We start from the raw sequence: 24,118 nt of genomic DNA, 5'->3' as shown, positions 1-24,118 counted from the left end.
AAGTGGCCTGGATTGATAAGCAGCAAGCAATGTGGTGTTGGCAAACCCTGCAGGAATCGTAATGAAAAGGGGGCTCGAAGGCCATATTATAAAGGTGAAGCTGATTAGGGCATGCTTGCTTTTCTTTGTGACTAAGGAAAGGTAAATCCCTGCAGCAATATTCTGGTAAAAATGTAGGGAGATACAAATACTAACACACATACTACAAAACCCCAAAGCGACTTAAAAGACTTTTCTTTGACTATCATCTTTTATTTTCTTTCTGGTAATACAAATATATAATAAAATAGAAGGTGCCCAAATAGATTTTTAACAGGTAAGAAAAGAATACAGTTTCTGGATATCAAGCCATCATTTACAAATTAACACTGCAAAACATATGAATTAATAACTCTTAATTGGTTTACATAAGAACTATAATAAGAAATAAACAAAATCACCTATTTGATACGGAACAAATAAGAAAAAGCCCCCAATGTCCTAGGATTTTGTCATTATATTAATTCTTCACAAGGTTTTAAATGAATATAAATCTGTAAAAATGATGTAGCTATTTCTGAACATTCAGCGGTACTTACAAACATGTTTGATTCTCTGCCCAACTATTCAGATTTCAAGTGTGAGCACACAATCAATGCACATGCACATTTTGGGGAATACTTGACAAAGCTCTAAAGCGTGAGTTGCGCTCCTGTGGCTGGAGGAGGCCACATCCTGGGTCCCCAATAACAGTTTAAGCTAGTTCATAGTATTTCCCGGTCTGAGGATCAAAGTAGCAGTTTAGACATGGATCATACAACAGAGTCAGCACTTCCTCATCTTCTTCGGCACTTAAGTCATCTTCACCTGTATGAAAGAATAAGAAAGACATGAACCACTAACCATCCCAAGAATTCACAAAGCTGAACAATGTTATTTATTTAGTGCCAGTTACTGAGCTAAGCACTGAGGGGACAAAACAGGAAAAAATGCCTGCCTTCATGGTGTTTATAGTCTGATAAGATGCCATCTTCTTGAGGATGATTATTAACGAAAACAGACAAAAGATCTATGGTTTTGTCACCGTGGGGAGGTCCCATGATGGAAAGTCTCCCTCACCAGTGACTGCCACAAGCCATCTTTGGCACAGTGGATAAAAACTAAGAAGAGGCCTGGGGTACTCAGAGGTCACGTGACTTTCTGAGGGTCACACAGGTTATGAAAACATTTGACAAACAAGGCAAAAATTCATGTCTGCAGGTGGACCATAACAATATTTAAAACAGAATGAAAGGAAGTGATAAGAAAATTAATAGAACTCTAATGAGTATCTAACCCTTAAGAATCTCAACGTGGTATTTTGAATACTAGTTATTCTATTGCACAAACGGAGAATCGAGGCCCCAGATGGTTTCAAGTCACTTGACTTCCATTTTGTCTCTGCTTCCTCATCTGTAAATTGAGGATCATGAAAGCACCTACCTTGCAGGGCTGCTGCGAGGATCAAATGAAATAATATTTGCCAAAAGCTCATAGGAGGCACTTATGTAAATGCTTATTCCCTTTTTCCCTCCATTGGCCCCCACCCACCAAACCAATAAGAGGGTGTCTACCTTCCTCAGAAGATTACTGTGAGGAAAGTGCTTTGTCAGTTCAAAAGACTTTAGAAATGTAAATTATGATTATGAATCAATGAGTAAGCATTTATTAAGTGTCTCCTATGTGCCAGACACCGTGCTGGGCCTGGGATAGTTTGAATATATGTTTATATACATACACTATGATTACTATCATCTAAGCTGAACCTCAGTGAACTAAAAGAATGGGACCAACAATGGCGCCCCCGGAGCAAAACCAGGTGAAACGATCGACCCCTGACACCGAAGTGTTCTAACTTCGTCGAAAGATTTTGTTTTGGTTTCAATGCAGTTTTCACAGACTTCAACTACCACCACTTTGCCATTGTAATCACTATGTAATAAAATTATAATATCATTAAGCAATTACCATTATGATGTCAAAGCAATGGGAAATGTTATGAAAAGTAATTACCAGCCTGAGTACTACGAAACTTTCAATTACACTCTTGGATCACACAGGGTTTGTTTTTCCTCAAAATGGCAAATTGCTTTATTTAAGGCTGAGCCACAGCACCTCGACAAGGATATATTAACAACAACCACAACAAAATCATTTCCTGCCACCACCTGGAGAACGTTTAGACCTGGGCCCAAATCAGGCTTTTTACCCTTTCCCCAAAATAAAATGATTTCTGCTTAAAGAGGATTTCCTTTCATTTAATAATCAATTTATAGAGTTTCAGCCTCATCCACCTTGAGACTGGTTAATGGCAATAACAGAAGAAAAACCAACTCAACCGTTGCTAATGCTGTGCTATCGGCTGTCTGCTGATCTGTCCATTAAGAGTTACTGGGAGGAGTCATTTCTCTAGTTCATCTACTCTTACTGAAAGTCAATTAATGTAAATAATCATCCACATTTAATACATTTATAACAATATAAAAAAAGGTGAACCTAAGAAAAAAGTCAGGCAGATTTCCAATTTAGAATGTCACTGGTATGGAAGGCCAGCTACTTTGAACACCTTTGAATTACTTATGCTTCACTTTTCTGACTCTTCTGTGTAGAAGTACTGGGACCAGTCATCCTCTATCTCCCAGACAGAGCTTCAGAAGTGATGGACTACTTTCTCATGTGCACAGTAACACACTTGTTGAAACCACTCCGAGGGGAAGGATATCCATTTGGGGTGGCTTGAGAGAAGGTTCCACTGAATGCAGGGCTTTCTAAGTGTCCCAGAGCATCCCTCCAGCAAGGCAACATCACCTGGAGGGAAGTTCCCACTAAACTGCGCGGTGTTCTCAGCAGACGTGAGCCCAGGGGAAGAACAAGATAAATGAGAGGCTCAAATATGATTTCTTTGACAATACAGAATTAGAATCTTACTGCTGCTCGGAAAGCAAGTGAACGGCAGGCGGGGAGTATTGATTGCTGTTCAGGCGTCGGCTGGAAAGCGTGTACATCAGACACTGTGGAAGCCAGAAGCAATTTTCTATTCTGGTGAAATGCCACTTAAAAGAGAATTTGGAAGGTTTGCTTCATCTTGAAGTATCAATATTTCACTGTGTAAACAATTTCTGATAAAGGCAGTGCCAATTTCTAAAAGGATTGTGTTCACGAAGTCCGTTTATCAATGGACTCTTGAGACCTTGCAACAGATTTTCTCATACAGCTAAATGGTAAGCCCCATTGCTGTCTCCCAAAGAGATGAGAGGCAGTCACACAATGGAAGGAGCCATAAAGTGCTAAATCTGACACCAGTGGGTGGTGTGACCCTGGCCAAGTCACATCAGCTCCTTGTGTGCCAGGCAGCTCACCAAGACTACAATGCAGCAGAGGTGTGGACCTGCACTGGAGGAGGGTGTTTCTTCACCTGGGAGTTCTTCATGCCAGTGAAATCACAGACCCCGTCCCCACTGCTAGGTTTTCAGGCTAGTCAACCAAAGTCTGGTATAGTAGAAAGAGCACAGGCCCTGGGCTCAAGATAGGGTCTTGAGTGAGTTAGGAAAGCTGGTGCCTTCCTTGTGGGGTCCTTCTGATGCTCCGACAAGCTGTGCCAAGCTCACCTAAAGCCTGCAGACCTCAATGCTTTGAGAGCCTCAATGCTTTGAGAGCCATACTTCATCAGGGCAGGTGGTTCCTGTCCATAGGCAGGGCCAGCATGATGACAGGCAGGAAGCATCCAGCCTTGTCTATCTCTGGGCCCATCCATGAAGCCTCTCTCGCCTAAACATGGTGGTCACAGTTTCACACCGCTGACATAACTTTTGTGAACCTAGGGTCACTTCCATACCCCAATGAAACATTAGGGCAGGACATGTGTGGCCATGAAATACTTCCAGCAGAACCCACAATGCCCCTCAAATACAACATTCATATTATCTTAACTACATCTAACAAACTTTATACCATTGTTTCCAAGAGAAAATGAAGTACAAATTTCAACCAGGGGCACTAAGTCTATATCCTGGAGGGCATTAGATTCAAGGGAATTGGTGCTAGGGTTTTGTGTGCATTTGAATGTGTATGTTTGCACCTGTGTGCATGCACGTTCCCTGTTCTTAATTTAAGATGGTTATCTGAATTACATTCCTTAGTTTCTCCTTACCCAATCTCTCTCCTGGGTTTCCACTCTTTCCCCCTTCCAAACCACCTCAGTTGTTTGTTGCTAAGGGGCTAGAGCTGAATCTATTATGCTTCGGCTCAAGTAAAAAAGCAGGAGTAGCAATCCTGATCTCAGACAAAGCAAAGAAAAAGAACTAATTAGAAGAGATGAGCAGGGAAATTTCATTTTGCAGAAAGGTACCATAGACAATGAAGCAATATCAAACATTTTTAAAGGCCAAAAGCCTCTTTTCCCAAATTTATGGGAAACTGAGTCAAATTTACAAGAATAAGAGCCATTCCCTAACTGATAAATGGCCAAAGGGTCTGAAACAGGAAGTTTTCAGAAGAAGAAATCAAAGCTACTGGTAAGTTATGTGAGAAATGCTCGAAATCACTGTTAATTAGAGAAATGCAAATTAAAACAGCTCTAAGGCAAGGCCTCACGCCTATTAGAAATGACAAATGCTGGAGAGAAGGCGGCTAACTAGGTACACTAATAAACTGCTGGTGGAACTGTGAACTGGTCCAATATTTCTGCAGAACCATCTGGAACTAGGCCCAAAGGGCATAAAACTGTGTATATTCTTTGTCCCAACAAAACCACTACTAGCTCTGTACCCCAAAGTGATCAAAAAAAGGAGAAGGACCTATATAGTACAAAAGTATGTTTAGCAGTCTTTATACACTGTCAGAGAACTGGAAATCAAGGGGAAGCTTATCCACTGGAGAATGGCTGACCCAGTCGTAGCATATGACTGTGATGGGGTACTACTGTGCTGTAAGAAAGGACGAGGGGGTGGATTCAGAGAAAAACATGGCGAGACCTGTACGAACCAATGCAAAGTGAAGGGAGAAGGCAGATCACTGTGCACAGCAACAAGTGTTGAAATGATGACCAGCTGTGATTAATATGATTACACAAGACAATTCCAAAGGCATCATCGTGAAAAACGCCACCCACCTCCAGAGAGAGACCTGGTGAACTCTGAGTGTAAACTGAAGTATAATGTTCTCTCTTTTAAATTTTTTCTTGCTTTTTTGTGATCTAGTTAATATGAAAATAGGTTTTGCATGATTTCACATCTATCACTGATATCATTTTGCTTGCCTTCTCCCTGGGTGTGGCAGGGTTAGGAAGAAAAGAATTTGGAACTCAAAATTTAAAAAGAAATGAATGTTAAAAACAATAAAAACAACACACACACACACACACACACACACACACACACACACACCCTTTCCTCTTCCTCAACCTTCTAAGTTTGGTTAAAGCCCTGGGAGTGGTATAGGCTCATTTCTTTGTGATTAGGAGGGTGCACATAATTAGTACTCCCATTCTTCCCAATTCCCAACTCTGAAGTTGAGAGTTCACTTGGTGGGAGAGGGAGGGAGGGAGGGAGGAAGGGGGACGGGGGTGGGGTGGTGAGAGGGAGAGAGGGAAAGAGGGAGGGGGGGAGAGAGAGAGAGAGAGAGAAAGAGAGAGAGAGAGAGAGAGAGAGAGAGTGTACACGTGCCCATGACAGTTCATGAACACAGACACATGGCTTCAGTCCATGAACAGTACAGACCCTGTTATTGGGTCACTTCTTGGGTTGGTAACATGTGAAAATGCAAAGTAGAAGACTGCAAGCCAACGCCACCAGGCACCAAGCAAAGGTGCTGAGCAATGAGGGGTTAACATCAGTGGCCCCTTTCAGAAGGACTCATCTGAATGCAATCCCTGAATTTCCCCTCTGGCAGAAGCTTGGTTTCTGTTCCATGTAACTGAGTTGCTGCTGTCAGGGCTGGCCTTTGTGACAGTGACTTCAAGATGCCTTTCCAGGCACTATCAGAAATCCATCTCTCGTGTGCCTTTGCTCAAGGATCACAGTCGCATTCTCTTTGGCTCATTCAGGACATTTAACAGAACAGATCACACGCTTCCTCCCAGCAAGGTCCCTTCTTGACAGCAAGGTCCTATTTTTCTGTCATAAGTAATTATAAATGTACACCTCTGAAAAGATGCCCAATTTGAGGGGCATAATCTATTTCAGATTGTAAATCACAGAAACAGCTCCATCCCCCAGGCAGCCAAAATATACAAGTCAGATTTATGAGCTCTCACTCTGAATTCTCTAGACCTGAAGACAAATGTGGATGCATCACTGCTTCTCCCTTGGGCAATCAACAGAAAACCGGCACCTTGGTTGGTTTCAACTGTGCTTTTTGTCTTCCTAACTTTAGGTCTTGTGCTCTCCTGTTCAAGCCTTGATGCAGAGGATATTCTTAGACAGCCATGATATTAAGGATGGGCATGTGCGGCAGGGCTGGGGAACGTTTATTTCCCTTTCTCACCATTTAAATTTCTCAATTTTCAGCAAAATGACTTTGTTGATATTTTATCCCCGGGTCCCTAATGGCAATGCTTCCATCCCAGGGCCAGAAACAAATGGTTCACCGGAGCAGAAATTGGCGACAGAGGGACCACCATCTCAGGGTTTGTCTCTTCACTCTTTTCAAATTTCCACTAGAGACCGTCAGAGCTGTATCGAGGGCTTTCTCCCAATAAAAACATTGACTTTGTGATGCTCAGGAAGTGATATTAAAATATTGGAAGCAATAGTTAGAAAGTTGGGGGCATGTCTTTGATTTGTTTCAGCTATGCATATATCCCATTATAGAAGTACAATAAATATTAACTGAAATTAATGACAAAGATCAAGGCAATATTCCCTAGTACAGAAATGGCCCTACGTGGCTGGTATTTAACAGCCGAAGAATGGCAGGATTTGCTCATCCTTAGGTGGGAAGGGGAGGGGAGTAGGTAGATGAGATTGCCGTAGAAGCCCCCTCCAGCTCTTGAGCTCATTATAAAAAATGTTTATAAATGCATTTACTTTCCTTTTCAGCAAACATTAGTATTTCAGTTCCTACCTTGAACACTCAAACTTCCTGAGGAATCCAGGTGCTCTGTAGGCTGCTGGCTAGGGGGGACGATAGGTGGACTGAACATATTTAGCCAATCCCTGAAAAAGAAGAAATCAAATAGACAATTTTAAGCTTCAGAAAAATGAGGGTGAGATGCCAATGCATTAACGAAAAAGTTAAAAACTGTCCAATGACATATGAAAACATTCAATAAACTGCTCTTGATTTAATCATGAATAATAATGGCAACTCCCATTTTTATAGCATTTAATGTTTAAAAAGTGCTTCCCTAGTAACAAGCCTGGGCTCCAGGGAGCTCAAGCAATGTTAGCCCCATTTTACAGATGACAAAAACTGGGGATGAGAGAAATCAAATCACTATCACTTGACTCCAAGTCCCGGGCTCTATTACTAGAGGAAATCCAAAGCACGGACAGTGGAGGACCTGACTTAAATCCCACTTCAGCCATCTAGCGCCGGGGTGATCCTGGGCCAGTCCTTCACCTTTCTGGGTCTCAGTTTCCTCACCTTTAATATAAAGGGTTGAACTATGTAGCTTTGAAAGTCCGTTCCAGCTCTAAATCCATGATCTCACAATGTTCTGATCCTAAGTCGAGCTGTTCTGTAACCCAGGGATTCAGTCCATATCACCTCCAAAGTGGAAAAGCCTGCCTCTATACTGTCATTGATAAAATTACTAAACAGCACAGGGCCAAGCAGAGATGCCTGTGGCACTTCCCTAGAGAACTCTTCTAAGTCAGGGCTGCACCATTAATGGCCACTCTGTGATATGGATCATCAAAGCCATCTCTAGAGCTGTATCCATTCAGGGATCTCATATACTTTTAACACATGCATGAGAGACATCTTGTCGGAAGAGAGCCCTCAGTGATGGATCCTGCTCTACCGAGTCAAATGGCCCATCCTTTTGCTCTGTCCAGGCAAAAGATGAAATGATTTCTTAATAATAAGAATAAAATTTCCACATTACAGAAAAAATAAAGTAGAAACTTCTCTATGACCTTCAGACTAGCAGGTTTTGACAAGATGGCAATTTTTTTGTTTCACTTATTACACAGCAGTGCTGGTCTTAAGTTCCCACATGGGCGTTTATTTCATGGACTGTCACGTCCAAAGTATTCATCACCTAGTGACTGCTAGTGATGAACAACGTTGTACTTTGGTAGGCTGGTCCTTAGACGGCAGACGCTGTCACCAGGACTATACTTAAGGGCTCTTCATTCCAGCTCATGTCTTACTGGCAGAGCCTTCAAGAACCCAGGGTCACCTATGCATCCAAATGAGTCACATGAGTAGGACTTTTGTGGAGGACACAGACGAGAAATGGGAGAGCTACAGCATCTGCTTTACAAGGCTCCATTTCCATCACTTTTGACAGTCCCCACGTAGATTCCGCATTTGATATTCTCTTTCAGTAAGTGGAAAATGGCATTCAAGAAGGATGTGGGAAGAGCATCAAGACCAAACCAAGGACACCCAGAAGGGACCATGACAAAAGGAAGACAGTTCTGAGGACATTTTTAAGCTGCCTAAAGACGGGGAAGACATGGAGCAGCTAAGGGGCACAGTGAGTAGAGCACCGGCCCTGGAATCGGGAAGACCTGAGTTCAAATGTGGCCTCAGACACTTGACCCACTTACTAGCTGTGTGACCTTGGCCAAGTCACTTAACCCCAATTGCCCTGCCTTACCCCCTTAAAAAAAAAGAAGGGGAAGACATCAAATGATGGAAAAAAATCATATGTGGCATTTAAAAAGTGATCTAGAAGATATTAGCAACTCCTGATTCACATACATGCTTTGTTATTTATGTAAAACCTTTATGAGAATGACCAAAATACTTATTATCAGAGTATGATGATGAAAGAGACTAGGGGAGCCACCAGGTGGATGCCAATGATCATCTCCACAGCCACATGGGCTGAGCCTTTGTGAAAGATGAACAGGAAGCCAAGACAAGAACCCTGGCAGAGAAGAAAGCATGAGGTGGGGTGGGTGCCTTTATTTTTGACATCTCTAACCTATTCAAATCACTGAGGGAGGCCATCAGAACAGCTGAAGTGTTCCAGAATCCAGATTCTTGGATAAGGCACTTCAGTCATGGTTTCGTAAATATATATTAGTGACCATGTAACCTGAACCCAATGAAGCCCATCCTTGCACGAACACCTTCAGGATGTCAGAGGACACATGGTGGAGGCAAGGGAGAACTGGTTTCTGGCCACACCAGAAGAGCTCTCCTCCTTTCATCTCTTTTCTTCCCTCCTTATTTTTGTTGCCATCTCTATCTACCATGATTCCAAAGCAGGGACTTGGGTTCAAATCTTACTGTGCTACTTGGTACTCTGTTATCTGGAGGAGGACCCTTAGCCTGTCCGGGCCTCAGATTCTTTAAAATGACGAGGTAGGATCGGATGACTTCTGATGTCCTTTCCAACTCTAAATCAAGGAGCTGACAACCATTCCCATTCATCTTTTGTATCCCCAGCACCGAGCAGTGTCTGGCATATGACACATTCTTAACGAATGCTTATTGAATTGACTGCATACAGATGAAAGAAACAGAATAGTAAAAGGCAACGACCACAGGTCTTTTGTCTACTTCCACCAGTGTGGGGGTGGTGGTGTAAACTGTGTATCATATTTATCTGTGGGAAGGGACAGAGCTGGGAGAGAAAAGGGGATTCGTTGGATCACCACGTGTTTATTTTCACAGATGACCCACTCTAGATTTCTGTGTTTCTTATAACCTCTGATTATAACTTAATGTATCATACAGTTTCCAGAGTCTTTGGTGGTTAACAGCCTGTACTCCTTCCTTCCCACCCACTTCCCCGCCAAAACTATCTAAATTCACTTGCAGGTCTGGAATCAAACAATTTAAATTATAGATGGCAATGTGGTGCTGAGTCTTTTCAATAGTGGCTTTCCCTAAAATACCATCACTCACCCTGCCAATGTAGAATGACCGTAATGGGAAAATGACCCGCTCTGGATGCATCATCTTTCAGGATGCCTTTCTCTTCCTGCTAACCCCAGCTATCAATAGATTATAGACAGTAAAATAAGTGTGGTGAGCATGCTGTGTAATTGAATTTCATAATAACACATTAAGGAAATCAGAAAGCATTTGTCCTGGACTTTCATGCTAATAGGGCATTTTCTGATAAGCACCTTTTATTTAGTCCATTTAATTAGAGCAGACTAAGAAATTTCTATTTTACAGAAAATTTACCAAGGTTACATACAAATTGCTAGCACAGTGACCTCATTAGTCACTAGAAATGATGGAGGGCAAGGATTCACAGCAAAACAGAGAAAGTTATATAATATTACCAAGGAATCCCCAGTGACAAATTATAAAGCCCAGCCATTGGTGACATTTGCTGCAGGAACATATGCATGATTCCAACAGAAAATTCAAACAATTCACTACAGGTGGTTATGAATTATTAATATGAAAACCAAGGAAGGTCATAGAGAAAGGCTTTCCTCCTTAATCGGACGACTCTACTAATATATTCCCCTTAATTTGGAATCAAAACTCTGAAAGCTAAGAGCTCCTTTAACTTAACTAAGTTATGATTTTAAACCAGGAGATAGAGCTGGGTCAGGAGTCAGGAAGACCTGAGTTCAAATATGACCTCAGAAACTTCCTGGTTGTGTGACCCTGGGCAAGTCATTTAACCCCTTGTTTACCTCAGTCTCAACTGTAAAATGGGGATAAATCTACCTTCCAGAGTAGTTGTGAGGATTGAGTGAGATCATATTTGTAAAGTGCCTAGTATAATGCCTGCATACAGCAGGCACTTAATAAATGCTTATTCCCTTCTCCTTCCCCATTCCCTCTGAGTGCCTTAAGCAACTCTGTTAGAGCCCAGAGAAGGCAGTGACCTGTACTAGCCAGTAGGGTTATAACAATCCCAATTGCTAACCTTTTAGCTATTTATTAACATGCCCATTCATAAAAGGCTTGGAGTCATCACGCACATACACATGGGGCATTACCCTTAGCCATTGGCCTATTTTGTCCAGTACAAAGGACAGCAACAATATTGTACGGTGAATGTTAATATCACCTTCCATACCAACATTAGCTAAACAATTCATTAATGGTGTAGCTTAGAAAATCAAGGAAAATATACCAATGGTTCTCACCGGCATCACTAAGCTTGTAAGCCCATTAATTGTTAGCAATTTCATTTTGTATGCGATGACCCTGTGGGCTCAGTCAGACTTTCAGTTTTTCTTGTTAATGTTCAGGTTGGCCAGTTTTGAGTAGTCAGAATACTTTTAGCCACAGCATGCTGTACGTATATCCAAGGAATAGGTTGAATCAAGATACAATGTGAAAAAGATTCCATTATTAATATGTTTATTCTTCTGGTTCTTATGCTCCCAATTCCATTACAATAAAAACATCTGAACACATTATAACCTGCCTAACCCCGTTAATTGGTTCTGTGAAAACATAATGTCAGGCAAACCCATGTTTCTGGGAGCAGTTAGCAGTACGTGAACAACATTCTAAATGGTTGATTAGCCAATGTTACCACAAAGTAATTACTACTTTAAGGCTGGGCTTGCTTATACTATATTTAATGGTGTTAGTGAAAGATGGCTTGGTCAGAGTGACTTTGTGCTGCTGAATTATTTTTAAGGAAAATTTCTTAATAGCTTTTGAAGATGAGACTATCACACAAACATCATTTCTAACAATCAGAAGCAAGCTGTCTAAAACTTGTGATCACATACACACACCAGAAGCTCTGAATTCACTCTCTCCTAAGGGACTAATAGAGAACATCCTAAAATGGAGCTCTGAGCTTGGAGAGAGGTAGAGGTAAATACAAAAAGGAGTAAGACATGGTCCCTGCCCACAAGAAGCTCATGAGCCAATCCTCTAGGTGATTTTAAATTGGACAATTAATTGCCCTGTGTCTGTAAACGCACAGCAATGGTCAAATAGTTAATGATGTTATTCTCTATGCATCTGTCCATCTCCCTAACACGGAATGTTTGAGCTTTTTAAAACGTGCACAATTTTGGGACAGTTAAGAGGCTGTGTGATACAACAGAGAAAGCATGTATGGGATTGGGGGTCAGAGACAGGCAGACAAAGCATTAAGTGTTTCCTATGTTACTGCATTGTGCCAAGGATACCAGTGAAAGCAAGTAAGGCAGGTCCAGCCCTCAAGGAGCTTATGTACTAATGAGGAGGAACATACCATGTAAAGGGGTGGGAGGACATGCACAGTGTGGAGATGGCCAAGAAGTGGAGGTCTGTTCCCAAGAAGATAATGTGAAAGTGCATCGATCCAAGGTGGGCACTAAGACTGGAGAGCAGTGGGTCAGGGGATAATGGCGAAAGCACAGGGCAGGGGGAGGGGCAAGCATCAGGAGGACCTGTCTCTAGGGGCAGCCCTGCCATCCGCTCCCTGTGTGAAATTTAGACAAATCAAGTAACCTTTCTGGGACTCGGTTTCCTCATCCGTTAAATGAGAAGGCCTAAGTCTGTGACCCTACACTCCATTCCAATACATGGCCCTGCTATCTGTGTCCAGGGTAAATAGGGAGGGGCCAAAAACAGATGAAGAGGGAATCAGGGGCAGCTAGGTGGTGCAGTGAGTAGAGTGCCGGCCCTGGAGTCAGGAGGACCTGAGTTCAAATCTGGCCTCAGACACTTGACACATGTACTAGCTGTGTGACCTTGGGCAAGTCACTTAACCCCAATTGCCCTGCCCCCCCCCCCCAAAGAGGGAATCACTGTGTGCTAAACTAAGCTTCTCGAATCAGCTGTGTGGAAGGGATGGGGCCTGAGGATCAGTTTCCAAACTAGGTCTAACACTGGAAACTTTTTGTTAAAGGTAGTTGTTGGTCCAGGCCTATGATTTCATTGGTATATGAAGAGAAAACTGGAGAGAGGCTCCATTTGCCAGCAAACATTTGTAACTCTTGCAACACAGAGTTTCACCGAGCTGCCTGGCGCCTGAGAGGTGGAGTCACTTGCCCGGGGCCCCACAGCCAGAATGTGGCAGAGCCAGGCCTACTAGGCCACACGGACCCTCATGTCAAAGTGCTCTAGTAATATCGGACATTGATAGAAGGCACTGGCATTTATAAAGGCCTTTCCTCCCACAGATGGAGTGAGGCGGGGAGGATGACGGTGTTTTCTTATTCCAAAAGCTCCAACAAGTAAAGAGGTCCTGCCCCATGCTGCATCCTGTGAGTGTGAACACCCATCTTCAAACCAGCCTGCCTGAATGCAGGACTAGCCATTTTCTCATGCCTTGTAGCTTCATAAGGCTGCTCAACAACTGACCTTTCAAATGATGTAAAGTGCTATTGCTGCTGCTGCCTCTGACCTGCTTTTTCATTTTTGCACTGTCTGAGCAGACCTTTGTTTCCACAACCTCTGCTCCTGGCATGTGCGTACCATCTTGGTCTACACAATTTCTCCCTGACAGCCAGCAGGGGCAAACCCCAAGCTGGCACAGAAATTCACTCGGTTGTACCCATGATCCCTGCCTCTCCCCAAATGAGCCCTTCAACTTCTGTCAAATCTGGACAGAACAAGAAAGTTCTCGCCTGTATCTTAAGGAAACTCGGATCTGATTCGGAGTTGGGTCTTTAGAGGAGAGTTAGGAGGATTTCCAAATATTTTCTCATCATGTATCTGGTTTCTGTTTATTTTTCCTTAGCATGCTAAGTAGCATTCAATTCAATTTAATTAAACAAATATTCATTAAATACCTCCTAGGGGCTTTAAAATCTATCGGCTAACTTTGAGGGAAGGACAAAAAGGGAATGATTCGCTTTTGCCTGCTCCTTCCTTCAATCTGGTTCAAATAAAATGAGTCCATTCTGAGCTGGCATTAATTTTCCAAGTTTACTTGTATAATTTTCTTTCCATTTCAGGAGATGTTTTAAGGAGGTAGCTTATATTTAGAGGAAGATTATATTATAATCATATTTCATGTGAATATACCTTATCAGGGCTTACAAATTTTTTCCCCTCAAAACTCCCTTATAAGATAGGTAGTACACATACTGCCTCCATTTTACAGAGGAGGAAACTGAGGCTTAAAGCAATTGCCTGTGGTCACACATTCCTGATTCTTTCCATGGCATATAATACTAGCAACTAACAGATACATAAGGCTTTAAGGTTCACAGCCACTATCTAAGTTAGGGCAGTCATTTCATACAAGAACAAGAAACACTGAATGGATTGTCTGGGGCCACCCCACATGGTAGGGATGAGCACCAAACTGCACTCATGGGTCACAGCCACCAGGCACCCCAAGGCCACACTCTTTCTACTACACTGGGCTGACTGGCAGCCTTCAAAGGGGCAGGAAAGGGTGGCACTATGTTAATGACACAGAGGATACTACTTTGATGGACTGGTCAGCACAATCTGAACCTTTTTTTACTCTCCACTCACACCTCCTTATCCTGTGCGATTCTCTAGTTCCTGCCATAAATATTCCACAGAGGATCAACCCAGTGGGTTTCCTCTTGGTCTTTTAACATTTCATTGGTCCAAGTTGGTGCAGCACATGGGTGTTCACTCCTTCTCTCTTACTCACTTAATCAACCAATATGCAGCCTTCTGCACGTCCCTCCAAGCTGTATGCAAAGACAAAAATGACCACCGGGCTGTCTTGTGTCTTGTTTGCACATTTACTGGATGCTGTCTTACCCACATCATTGGTACAATGCTGTGGCCCGCGTGTACCTGGCTCATCTCTCTGCTACCCTTTGGGTCATCTGTAATTTTGATTCTTTGGAGACACTGGTATTATTCAATGACTTGCACCACTGAGCATCATGAGGAGATACTAAGTGCCAAAAAAGATAGGCTTTTGTGCCCATGCATGGTTCGTGATGCATAATTTCCCAAATGCAATTGAACACAGATCTCTTTATTATATTCAACTCTACCTAATTCACTGTCCATCTGCAGGGCCTGTCCTGGATATATGCACTGAATATATATACTAATTCAATGGGGTTCCCATCTAACTGCATGCCATCCCCTGGATAAGAAGCGCCTTCATAGACTTAGGTTTTCCTGTGTAGATTATTAGACCAATCTCAAATGGTAAGTCCATTGAGGAGGTCTTGCTGATTTGTGTTGATTGATACAATCAAAACCATGATGTCTACAGAGTGGAGCAATCATAGAGTTTAATCCTGGCTTTTGGATTTTGAACAGGTTTTTCTCTATGACAACATGAAACACCTTTGGCAAATGTGTCTCAGTGTTTTATGAAACACCATGCCATCTCTAACAAGGGTTGAATCTGTGTGAGCTTGGCCAGGGTCAGCTGCTCTTCCCAAGTCCATATTCTTAAGTACCATGTATTTCTACTTTCTCATCAGTTCCTGATGAGAGCTTAAGAGCTCAAATGTATTCTCCACCGCCATCAATGACATGAAATCCTTATCCTGAAGAAATCTGTTCCAGTTTACGTTTGTTTGTTCCCCTCTTTTCATTTGTATCCATAAATACACTGGGACTGACTTACAGTTGGGTCACATGCCAAGATTTCTGATGTCTGAAAATGGGTTTATGCTGTGAACCAATGTTGCCTTGTAACCAGGTCTTTCTGTTCGGTGGGGAGATCAGGTGCTGGGCTGAGTTTCAAGTGTCATAAAGAATAAGGAAAATAATCAAGCACCAAAAAGCGTATCCCTTTTGGAAGTGCTGCTGAAGTCAAGAAAGGCCTGGTTGGCCTATCTGGGGAAGGCCATCTGAGAGTTGGAATTTGAAGGACAGGTGATATCTGAATGAGCAGATAGGATGGGAGAGGCGTGTTATTGGCAAGGGACAGAATGGGGGCAAGAGGGAGAAGGTGCATGAGCTGTGTGGGACAGTGAGGAGACTTAACTCACTGAGGTAGAAGGTCCACCTTGTGGAAGATGGCAGAAGGTATTGCTGTGTTTATGTGCAAAGATGAAGAGTTTTGATTTGACACAAAGGACAAAATGGAGCCATCGTAGCATCTTAAGGAGAAATATGATGTGACAAAAGTGGAGCTGTAGGTAAAGTAAACAAGTCACCTTGTGCAGAACGGATTAGAGTAGGACCAAGACTAGAGTCAGGGCTATAGTAGGAGGTCCCTGCAGTCACTGAGGCATACTGGCATTTGGTTCAATGTAGTGAATGTTTATTAAGCTCTTACTATGGTAAGTAATGGGAATAAAAAGACTTGGGTGGCAATGAGGACTACTCCTGCTACTAACTCCAGCTAGACTTATGCAGCACCTAAGGTTTACAAAGCAGTTTACAAATATTTCATTTTATCCTTACAGCAGCTCTGGGAGGTTGGTGTTTTTACTATCCCCATCTTACAGTTGAGGAAACTGAGAAAAACAAAGGTTAAGTGACTTGCCCAGGATCACATGGCTAATACATGCCCTAAGCTGACTGGAACCTGACTTCCTGACTGCAGACCCAGGGCTCTCTCCACTGTGGCAGGCACTCTTAGCTGCCCAGACCAAGGAAGAAGCTGGGGAAAACAAAAGGAGAAATATTATGAATTTGAGCGTCATTAAGGAAAAACAGGCAGTATATGGGGATAAAGGGGTGGCTAGGTGGTGTAGTAGATAGTGTGCTGGGCCTGGAGTCAGGAAGACTCATCATTCTGAGTTCAAACCTGGCCTCAGGCACTTACTAGCTGTGTGACCCTGGGCAAGTCACTTAACCCTGTTTGCCTCAGTTCTTCACCTGTCAAATGAGCTGGAGAAGGAAATGGCAAAGCACTCCAGTGTCTGCCAAGAAAACACCAAATGGAGTCACAAAGAGTCAGACACGACTGAAGCGACTCAACAACAACCACAACAACAAACCTGGGGATAAAAGAATGAGAGTGTGAAAAGTGACATGATGGTTTTGAGCCCAGGATTAGAGGAGCAGCAGCACCATTAAGAAAATGGCAATTCTATAATGGGAAGTCTTTCTTTTCCCTGCCTGAGGTGGGGAGCTGTTAAGACATGCTGCATTTCAGATCACAGTAACATATCCAGGTGAAGGTGTCCCCAAAGTATCTGAAAACAGGGTGGAGACTCTCAGCATGAAGGAAGTCATTCATTCATTCAACAAACAATGAAGTGTCTCTTTTGTGCACAAGGCAAGGTACCAAGCTCTGAGGATGTTACAGAGTTTGGATGAGCCTGGTCTTTGCCAAAAAGGGCTCACCATGTAATAGGAGAATAGAGCCCAGACATAACACCCATTACCCTGATTATCAATGTATCAGAGAAGCGCACAATCAAGTGGCTTTTCTGGTCACAGGAAGAAGAACAGCAACGGCATGGAATTTCGGGGAAAGCGTCACAGTAACACTGGAAATAGGTTTTCCATGATGGGTGAATGTGATTGGTGAAAGGAGGGAAGAATGGAGAAATCACAAGCACAGGCACAAGGGTGGGAGAGAGAGGTTCTGAACCTCAAAAGGGATGAGAAAATGTCCAAGGGGATACAGATAATATTCAGTAAGTGACCATATCATCATATGGAGATAGAAGAAAAATAGAAATGGTGAGGAGATAGGGGTAGGGTGGAAAAGGAAGACATCACTATGTTGTAGTGCACATGCAAAAACTATAAGACAGTTGGAGGACTAATCCCTAGTGAACAAAACAAAATGAATAAGGCTTGGAAGATGAATTCATTATTTATACTCAGCTAGAAAAAAAATCAGTTAACAATGGTCTAGTGAAAGATGAACTAAATTAAACAATAAAAAGAAAGTCCAAACTTATTTCTAAACAATTAAGTTCCAGAGTTTTTGGTGTACCTTGGGGTAAGCATATCCCATTCTTGTTAAATCTGCTCACAAGATTTTAATTCCAAGATTCTTCTGATCATTAAATGAGTTAACATCTGTAAAAGTATTTAGCACAGTGTCTGGCACATAGTAGGTGCTTGCTAAATGTTTGTTTCCCCTTTCTTCTCTTTAATGCCAACTGTAACAATTTATCTTTGTGAATGAGGATTCTCAGTCATGTTTTCAATCAAATCTTAAACAAGAAATACACTGAAGTTTGAATCTTTTATATGGGGTAGAGGTACTCCTTTCTCCCCCACCACACACACACACACACACACACACACACACACACACACACACACACGCATATAGCTTTCAAAGACTGTGCTAACAATAAAACTGTTGAAAAACAGAGAGCTTATTAAATTGATTGTACAATAATCAAAAAATACCATCACGATACTAGAAATGTCATATATTAAAAAGTTTTCTTTAAAATTAAGTATATGTTTCTTTTGTGCATATATGGCAAACTCTAGAATTTATTTCCTTTCATATTCATGAGAGGTTTGGAAAGGTTTAGTGAGAGCCAAGGTACACAAAGACCACAAAAGGTGCAAAGCACCCACTAGAAGGCACAATCAGGAGGCCAGGTTAGTCCCGTTTTGTTAGAATGTAGAGCATGCTCAAAATGGTGAATAGTGGTGGAGACAAAATGAGGAGCAGCTTTTGTTTGCCATATCTCAAAGATAAAGAAGGTGCCAGATTGCTGAGGGCCTTGAACGCCAGGCACAGCAGTCTGAACTCCACTTGGTAAGCCAAAGGGAAGCAGAGAGGTTGTCTGAGTAGAGGAATTTCACAAGCAGATCTAGATGTAAGAAATGCTATTCTGGCATAAGTATGAAAGATGGGTTAGAAAGATCAGAGAAAAGGAAAGATCTCTTGGGAAGCTACTGGAAGCATACAGGTGGGTGATAATGAAGACCTACACTAGGTTAATGTTGCCAGAGGTGCTAGAAATTGCTAATCAGTGAAAAATGAGGGTGAGGGACAGGCAGACTTCAAAGACAACAAGTGGTGGAGCTAAGAGGAAAAAGCTCTAATTGTAAGGACATTTATGTTTTCTTTTTTTTTTGAAATTTTTAAAAATTTATTTAATATTTTTAGTTTTCAGCATTGATTTCCACAAGATATTGAATTACTAATTTACTCCCCATTTCTTCCCTCCTGCCCACTCCAAGATGGCATATATTCTGACTGCCCTGTTCCCCAGTCAGCCCTCCCTTCTGTCATCCCACTCCCCCCATCCCCTTTTCCCTTACTTTCTTGTAGGGCAAGATAGATTTCTATACCCCATTGCCTATATATCTTATTTCCCAGTTGCATGCAAAAACAACTTTTTTTTTGAACATCTGCTTTTAAAACTTTGAGTTCCAAATTCTCTCCCCTCTTCCCTCCCCACCCACCCTCCCTCCCTAAGAAAGCAAGCAATTCAACATATCATTATGTAAAACACTTCCCCAATACTCGTGTTATGAGACTGACTATATTTTGCTCCATCCTGTCCTATCCCCCTTCATTCAATTTTCTCCCTTGGCCTTGTCCCTTTTCGAAAGTGTTTGCTGTTGATTACCTCCTCCCCCATCTGCCCTCCCTGCTATCGTTCCCCCTTTTTATCCCCTTCCTCCTTCTTTCCTGTGGGGTAAGATACCCAATTGAGTGTGTATGTTATTCCTTCCTCAAGTCAATCCGATGAGAGCAAGATTCACTCATTCCCCCTTACCTGCCCCCTCTTCCCTTCCAACAGAACTGCTTTTCCTTGCCACTTTTATGTGAGATAATTTACCCCATTCTATCTCTCCCTTTCTCCCTCTCTCAGTTTATTTCTCTCTCATCCCTTAATTTGATTGTTTTTTTAGATATCATCCCTTCATATTCAACTCACCCTGTGCCCTCTGTCTGTCTCTCTCTACACACACACACACACACACACAAACACACACACACACATTCCCTTCAGCTACTTTAATACTGAGGTCTCATGAATTACACACATCACCTTTCCATGTAGAAATGTAAACAAAACAGTTCAACTTTAATAAGTTCCTTATTATTTCTCTTTCTTGTTTACCTTTTCATGCTTCTCTTGATTCTTGTGCTTGAAAGTCAGATTTTCTTTGCAGCTCTGGTCGTTTCACTGAGAAAGCTTTTAAGTCCTCTGTTTCATTGAAAATCCATATTTTGCCTTGGAGCATGATACTCAGTTTTGCTGGGTAGGTGATTCTTGGTTTTAATCCTAGCTCCATTGACCTCCAGAATATCATGTTCCAAGCCCTTTGATGGAGAAGCTGCTAGATCTTGTGTTATCCTGATTGTGTTTCCACAATACTCAAACTGTTTCTTTCTGGCTGCTTGCAGTATTTTCTCCTTGATCTGGGAGCTCTGGAATTTGGTGACAATATTCCCAGGAGTTTTCTTTTTGGGATCTTTTTTCAGGAGGTAATCAGTGGATTCTTTCAATTTCTATTTTACTCTCTGGCTCTAGAATACCAGGGAAGTTCTCCTTGATAATTTCTTGAAAGATGATATCTAGGCTCTTTTTTTGATCATGGCTTTCAGGTAGTCCAATAATTTTTAAATTATCTCTCCTGGATCTATTTTTCAGGTCAGTGGTTTTTCCAATGAGATATCTGACATTGTCTTCCACTTTTTCATTCCTTTGGTTCTGTTTTATAATATCTTGATTTCCCATAAAGTCACTAGCTTCCACTTGCTCCAATCTAATTTTTAAGGTAGTATTTTCTTCAGTGGTCTTTTGGACCTCCTTTTCCATTTGGCTAATTCTGCCTTTCAAGGCATTCTTCTCCTCATTGGCTTTTTGGAGCTCTTTTGCCATTTGAGTTAGTCTATTTATTAAGGTGTTGTTTTCTTCAGTATATTTTTCAGTATTTTTTTGGGTCTCCTTTAGCCAGTCATTGACTTGTTTTTCAAGGTTTTCTCACATCACTCTCATTTCTCTTCCCAATTTTTCCTCTACTTCTCTAACTTGCTTTTCCAAATCCTTTTTGAGCTCTTCCATGGCCTGAAACCAGTTCATGTTTTCTTGGAGGCTTTTGATGTAGGCTCTTTGACTTTGTTGACTTCTTCCGGTTGTATGTTTTGGTCTTCTTTGTCGCCAAAGAAAGATTCCAAAGTCTGAGTCTGAATCTGAGACCGTTTTCGCTGCCTGTTCATGTTCCCAGCCAACGACTTGACCTTTGAGCATTTTGTCGGGGTAGGACTGCTTGTAGAGTAGAGAGTACTTTGTCCCAAGCTTGAGGGGCTGTGCTGCTGTTTTCAGAGCTACTTCTACACAGCAAGCTCTGCCACACCAGTACTCCTTCTCCCCCAAGAACTGCCAACCAGGATTGCAGTCCAGATCCAGGCAGGGCAAAGCAGGCTTTGCACTCCTGCTCTAATCCACCACTTAATTCCTCCCACCAGGTGGGCCTGGGGCCAGAGGCAACTGCAGCTGTAGCTCTGGAAGCAGCCTCAGAACTGCACCACCTCTGCCACCTCTGGGGTAGTGGCCGACTGCCAACTCCTTTCACTCCGTCCCAGCAGCTTTTCTCACTAACCTTCTCTGTTGTCTTTGGTGTTTGTAGGTTAGAAGTCTGGTAACTGCCACAACTCAATGATTCAGGGCCCTATGGCCTGCTCCTCCTGGCTCTAGGTCTGGTTGGTCTTGGCACGCCCCATCCTGGGCTCTGCTCTGCTCCCAGCTCCATGTGATAGACCCTTCCCAGAAACCATCCAGGCTGTCCTGGGCTGGAGACCTGCTTCCCTTTGCTATTTCGTGGGTTCTGCCACTCTAGAATTTGTTCAGAGACATTTTTTGTAGGTGTTTGAAGGGACCTGGGCAGGGTGGGGAGCAGAGCTTAAGCAAGTCCCTGCTTTCCAGCCACCATCTTGGCTCCCCCCCCCCCCCCCCCGCCCAATTTATGTTTTCTTGGTGCTTGGTTTGGATAGAATATGTTTTGGATATAAATGAAGTTTGCTTTGAATATAACTTAAGTTGTAAGAATCAGTAAATTCCAGATGCAGAGAGGATAGAGAAAGCTGAGAACAGAGTAGAGGTTTGAACCTGAAGGGCAGGCCACCATTAGGAAGTAGGAAATGGAAGATTACATAGTAGCACCACAAAGGTTGCTTGGGGGAGTCAGTGCTGTGGTTTTGTCACTTCGTTCCTCCTATGTCACTCTGAGAGGACTGCTCTATTACTGCTACATTCACAAAAGAATAGAGCCTCTTCCTGGAGAAAGTTGTGAGTCAGTGTTAAATCAGGCCCAGATTGTCACTTCTCATAATATAGGTGGACACGTGCCACGATGTATTGGCAACCAAAAATGGGCTCCTTAGCACTTAGTCAACAAGTGCCCTTGACTAGTTTGGCTTTTTCCCCTGAACTGAATGCTGTTTGTATGTTGGACTGGAGTAAGCTTGTCGGCCCCTTCACCTTGCTTCCCTTGCTTAAGCTGATGGAAAGAACCTGTGCTTTCCCAGTCAACCCCTTCACCTTGCTTAAGCAGATTGAAAGAACCTGTGCTTTCCCCGGCGTACCTTACACCCCCGCAGAAGCTGGATGGTTAAAAGCAGCTCCCGTTGGAGCCAGAGGCTGCTACAGCTACAGCTACAGCCACAGCCGCAACCACAGCCACAACCACAGCTGAAGCAGGAGCTGCCAGTAGCAGAGCTGACCTACGGGAGGAAGCTGAACAAAGACTTCAGGCCAGTGGGTAATCTTATTACCATAAAGGGGGAAGCATGATTTTGCTTTACGCAATCATGCTTCTCTGTAGCCTCCTGGTTACTCTTTCAAGGCGTACATATTGGGCCTGGAAGCTTTTGATCAATATATCAAAATGGGGTTGCTGGTTCATGGCTTGGTTACTGTGGAGCCTAAATATATGTTTTGATTCTTCTACCTTCTACTTTGAGAGTTTCTTATATCCGGCGGTTCCGAACCTTTCAGACATGTTATGATCCTCTTTGAGATTATAAACTCTGCCCTCCTAATACATTTGGCGACCAGGATGGGATCGCTAGGTATAAGATCTCTATTTAGAAGCAGAACAATTTCAGAGGAAGAGATGAATATCCCAGGATGGGAGGATCCATTTTATTCCTCCCTAGCAAAAGAATTGGCTAAAAAAGCTGGACCCTGTGAAAACTGGGAACCAAGGCTACGGAGAGGAGATCCTAGGGATTTGGAAAAGTGTTTACAAGAAGTTGGGATTCAGTCAGGGGCATCACTATCTAGGCAAAGCTGGATAGTGTTATCAGCCTACCGGCTAGTATACGAAAGATTGAGATTAAGTGAAAGACATGGGGGCACTCCTACCCCACAGCAAGAAGGGGAATCTCAGATAGCAGGAGACCAAACTGACTCAAATGAGAACTTTTCTATTAATGTGGCTAAGAGCAACAGGAGACCAAAAAAGCCCAGAGTGCATTTCAACCCAGCCCAGAAAGAGCCTGACTGCCTGCTTCGTCCTAGCCATGGTGGCAGAGGAAGTGAGTGGGGGGAAAATGAGACAATGTTAGGGGCTGAGGCACAAAACACTACTGGGGTTCAGGATGTCCCTCACACAGAGAATAGGAGATGGTTAAATGATCAGACAAGGGCTCGACCCATACAAAGGAGGAAGACAGAAACCCGAGGTGAAGATTCAGTTACAAGGGAAATTCAGGAAGATTTCTCACCGCAAGAGGTCACAGATATTTTGAGTAGATTCAGCCAAAGAATAGGAGAACCATTGATATCTTGGATGGTAAGACTCAGTGATCAAGGGGCCAGTGGAATATCAGTAGATAGGACAGACTGCATGAGATTCATAGGTATCAGCCATGATCCTCTAGTTCAACAAGCTTTTAGGGAACATCATCAGCAAGGAGATGGTGATAGCAGGACTACTCTGTTGGCATTAGCCGCTGTGGGATGCAATAAGAGATATGCTACTGATTCTATGTGGCCCACTGAGCACAGACCCTGGTATTCACTTAGAGATTGTATCATGAGACTAAAGGAGGAGGTAATGAAGACTGCCATTATGATAGGAACTGCAGACAAATATTACAATGATCCAATGGGACTGCCTCATAGGAATTTAATAATTAGGACAGCTCCCCCTGCTTATAAACAACTAATTTTGAATTTATTACTTGGAGAAGTAGGGAGCTGTCTTACAACAGTGATAAATAAGA

At 42.7% G+C, this 24,118-nt stretch overlaps 1 protein-coding gene across 1 annotated transcript in view; it reads right to left on the bottom strand.

Moving 5' to 3' along the window:
- Window positions 1-224: 224 nt before the first annotated feature.
- The window catches only part of CFAP20DC (CFAP20 domain containing), a 230,109-nt gene continuing 206,215 nt past the window's right edge, over window positions 225-24,118 (bottom strand). Inside the window, exons 15-16 of the mRNA XM_036739445.1 lie at window positions 7,081-7,172; window positions 225-846 (exon numbers count right to left, since the gene is read on the bottom strand). Coding sequence (XP_036595340.1) covers window positions 734-846; window positions 7,081-7,172 — 205 coding nt within the window. The 3' untranslated portion in view covers window positions 225-733. The remainder of the gene's footprint in view (window positions 847-7,080; window positions 7,173-24,118) is intronic.

The sequence above is a fragment of the Trichosurus vulpecula genome, chromosome 9, assembly GCF_011100635.1.
Source record: "Trichosurus vulpecula isolate mTriVul1 chromosome 9, mTriVul1.pri, whole genome shotgun sequence".
Classification (NCBI taxonomy): Eukaryota; Metazoa; Chordata; class Mammalia; order Diprotodontia; family Phalangeridae; genus Trichosurus; species Trichosurus vulpecula.
This window is presented reverse-complemented; position numbering and strand designations above follow the sequence as displayed.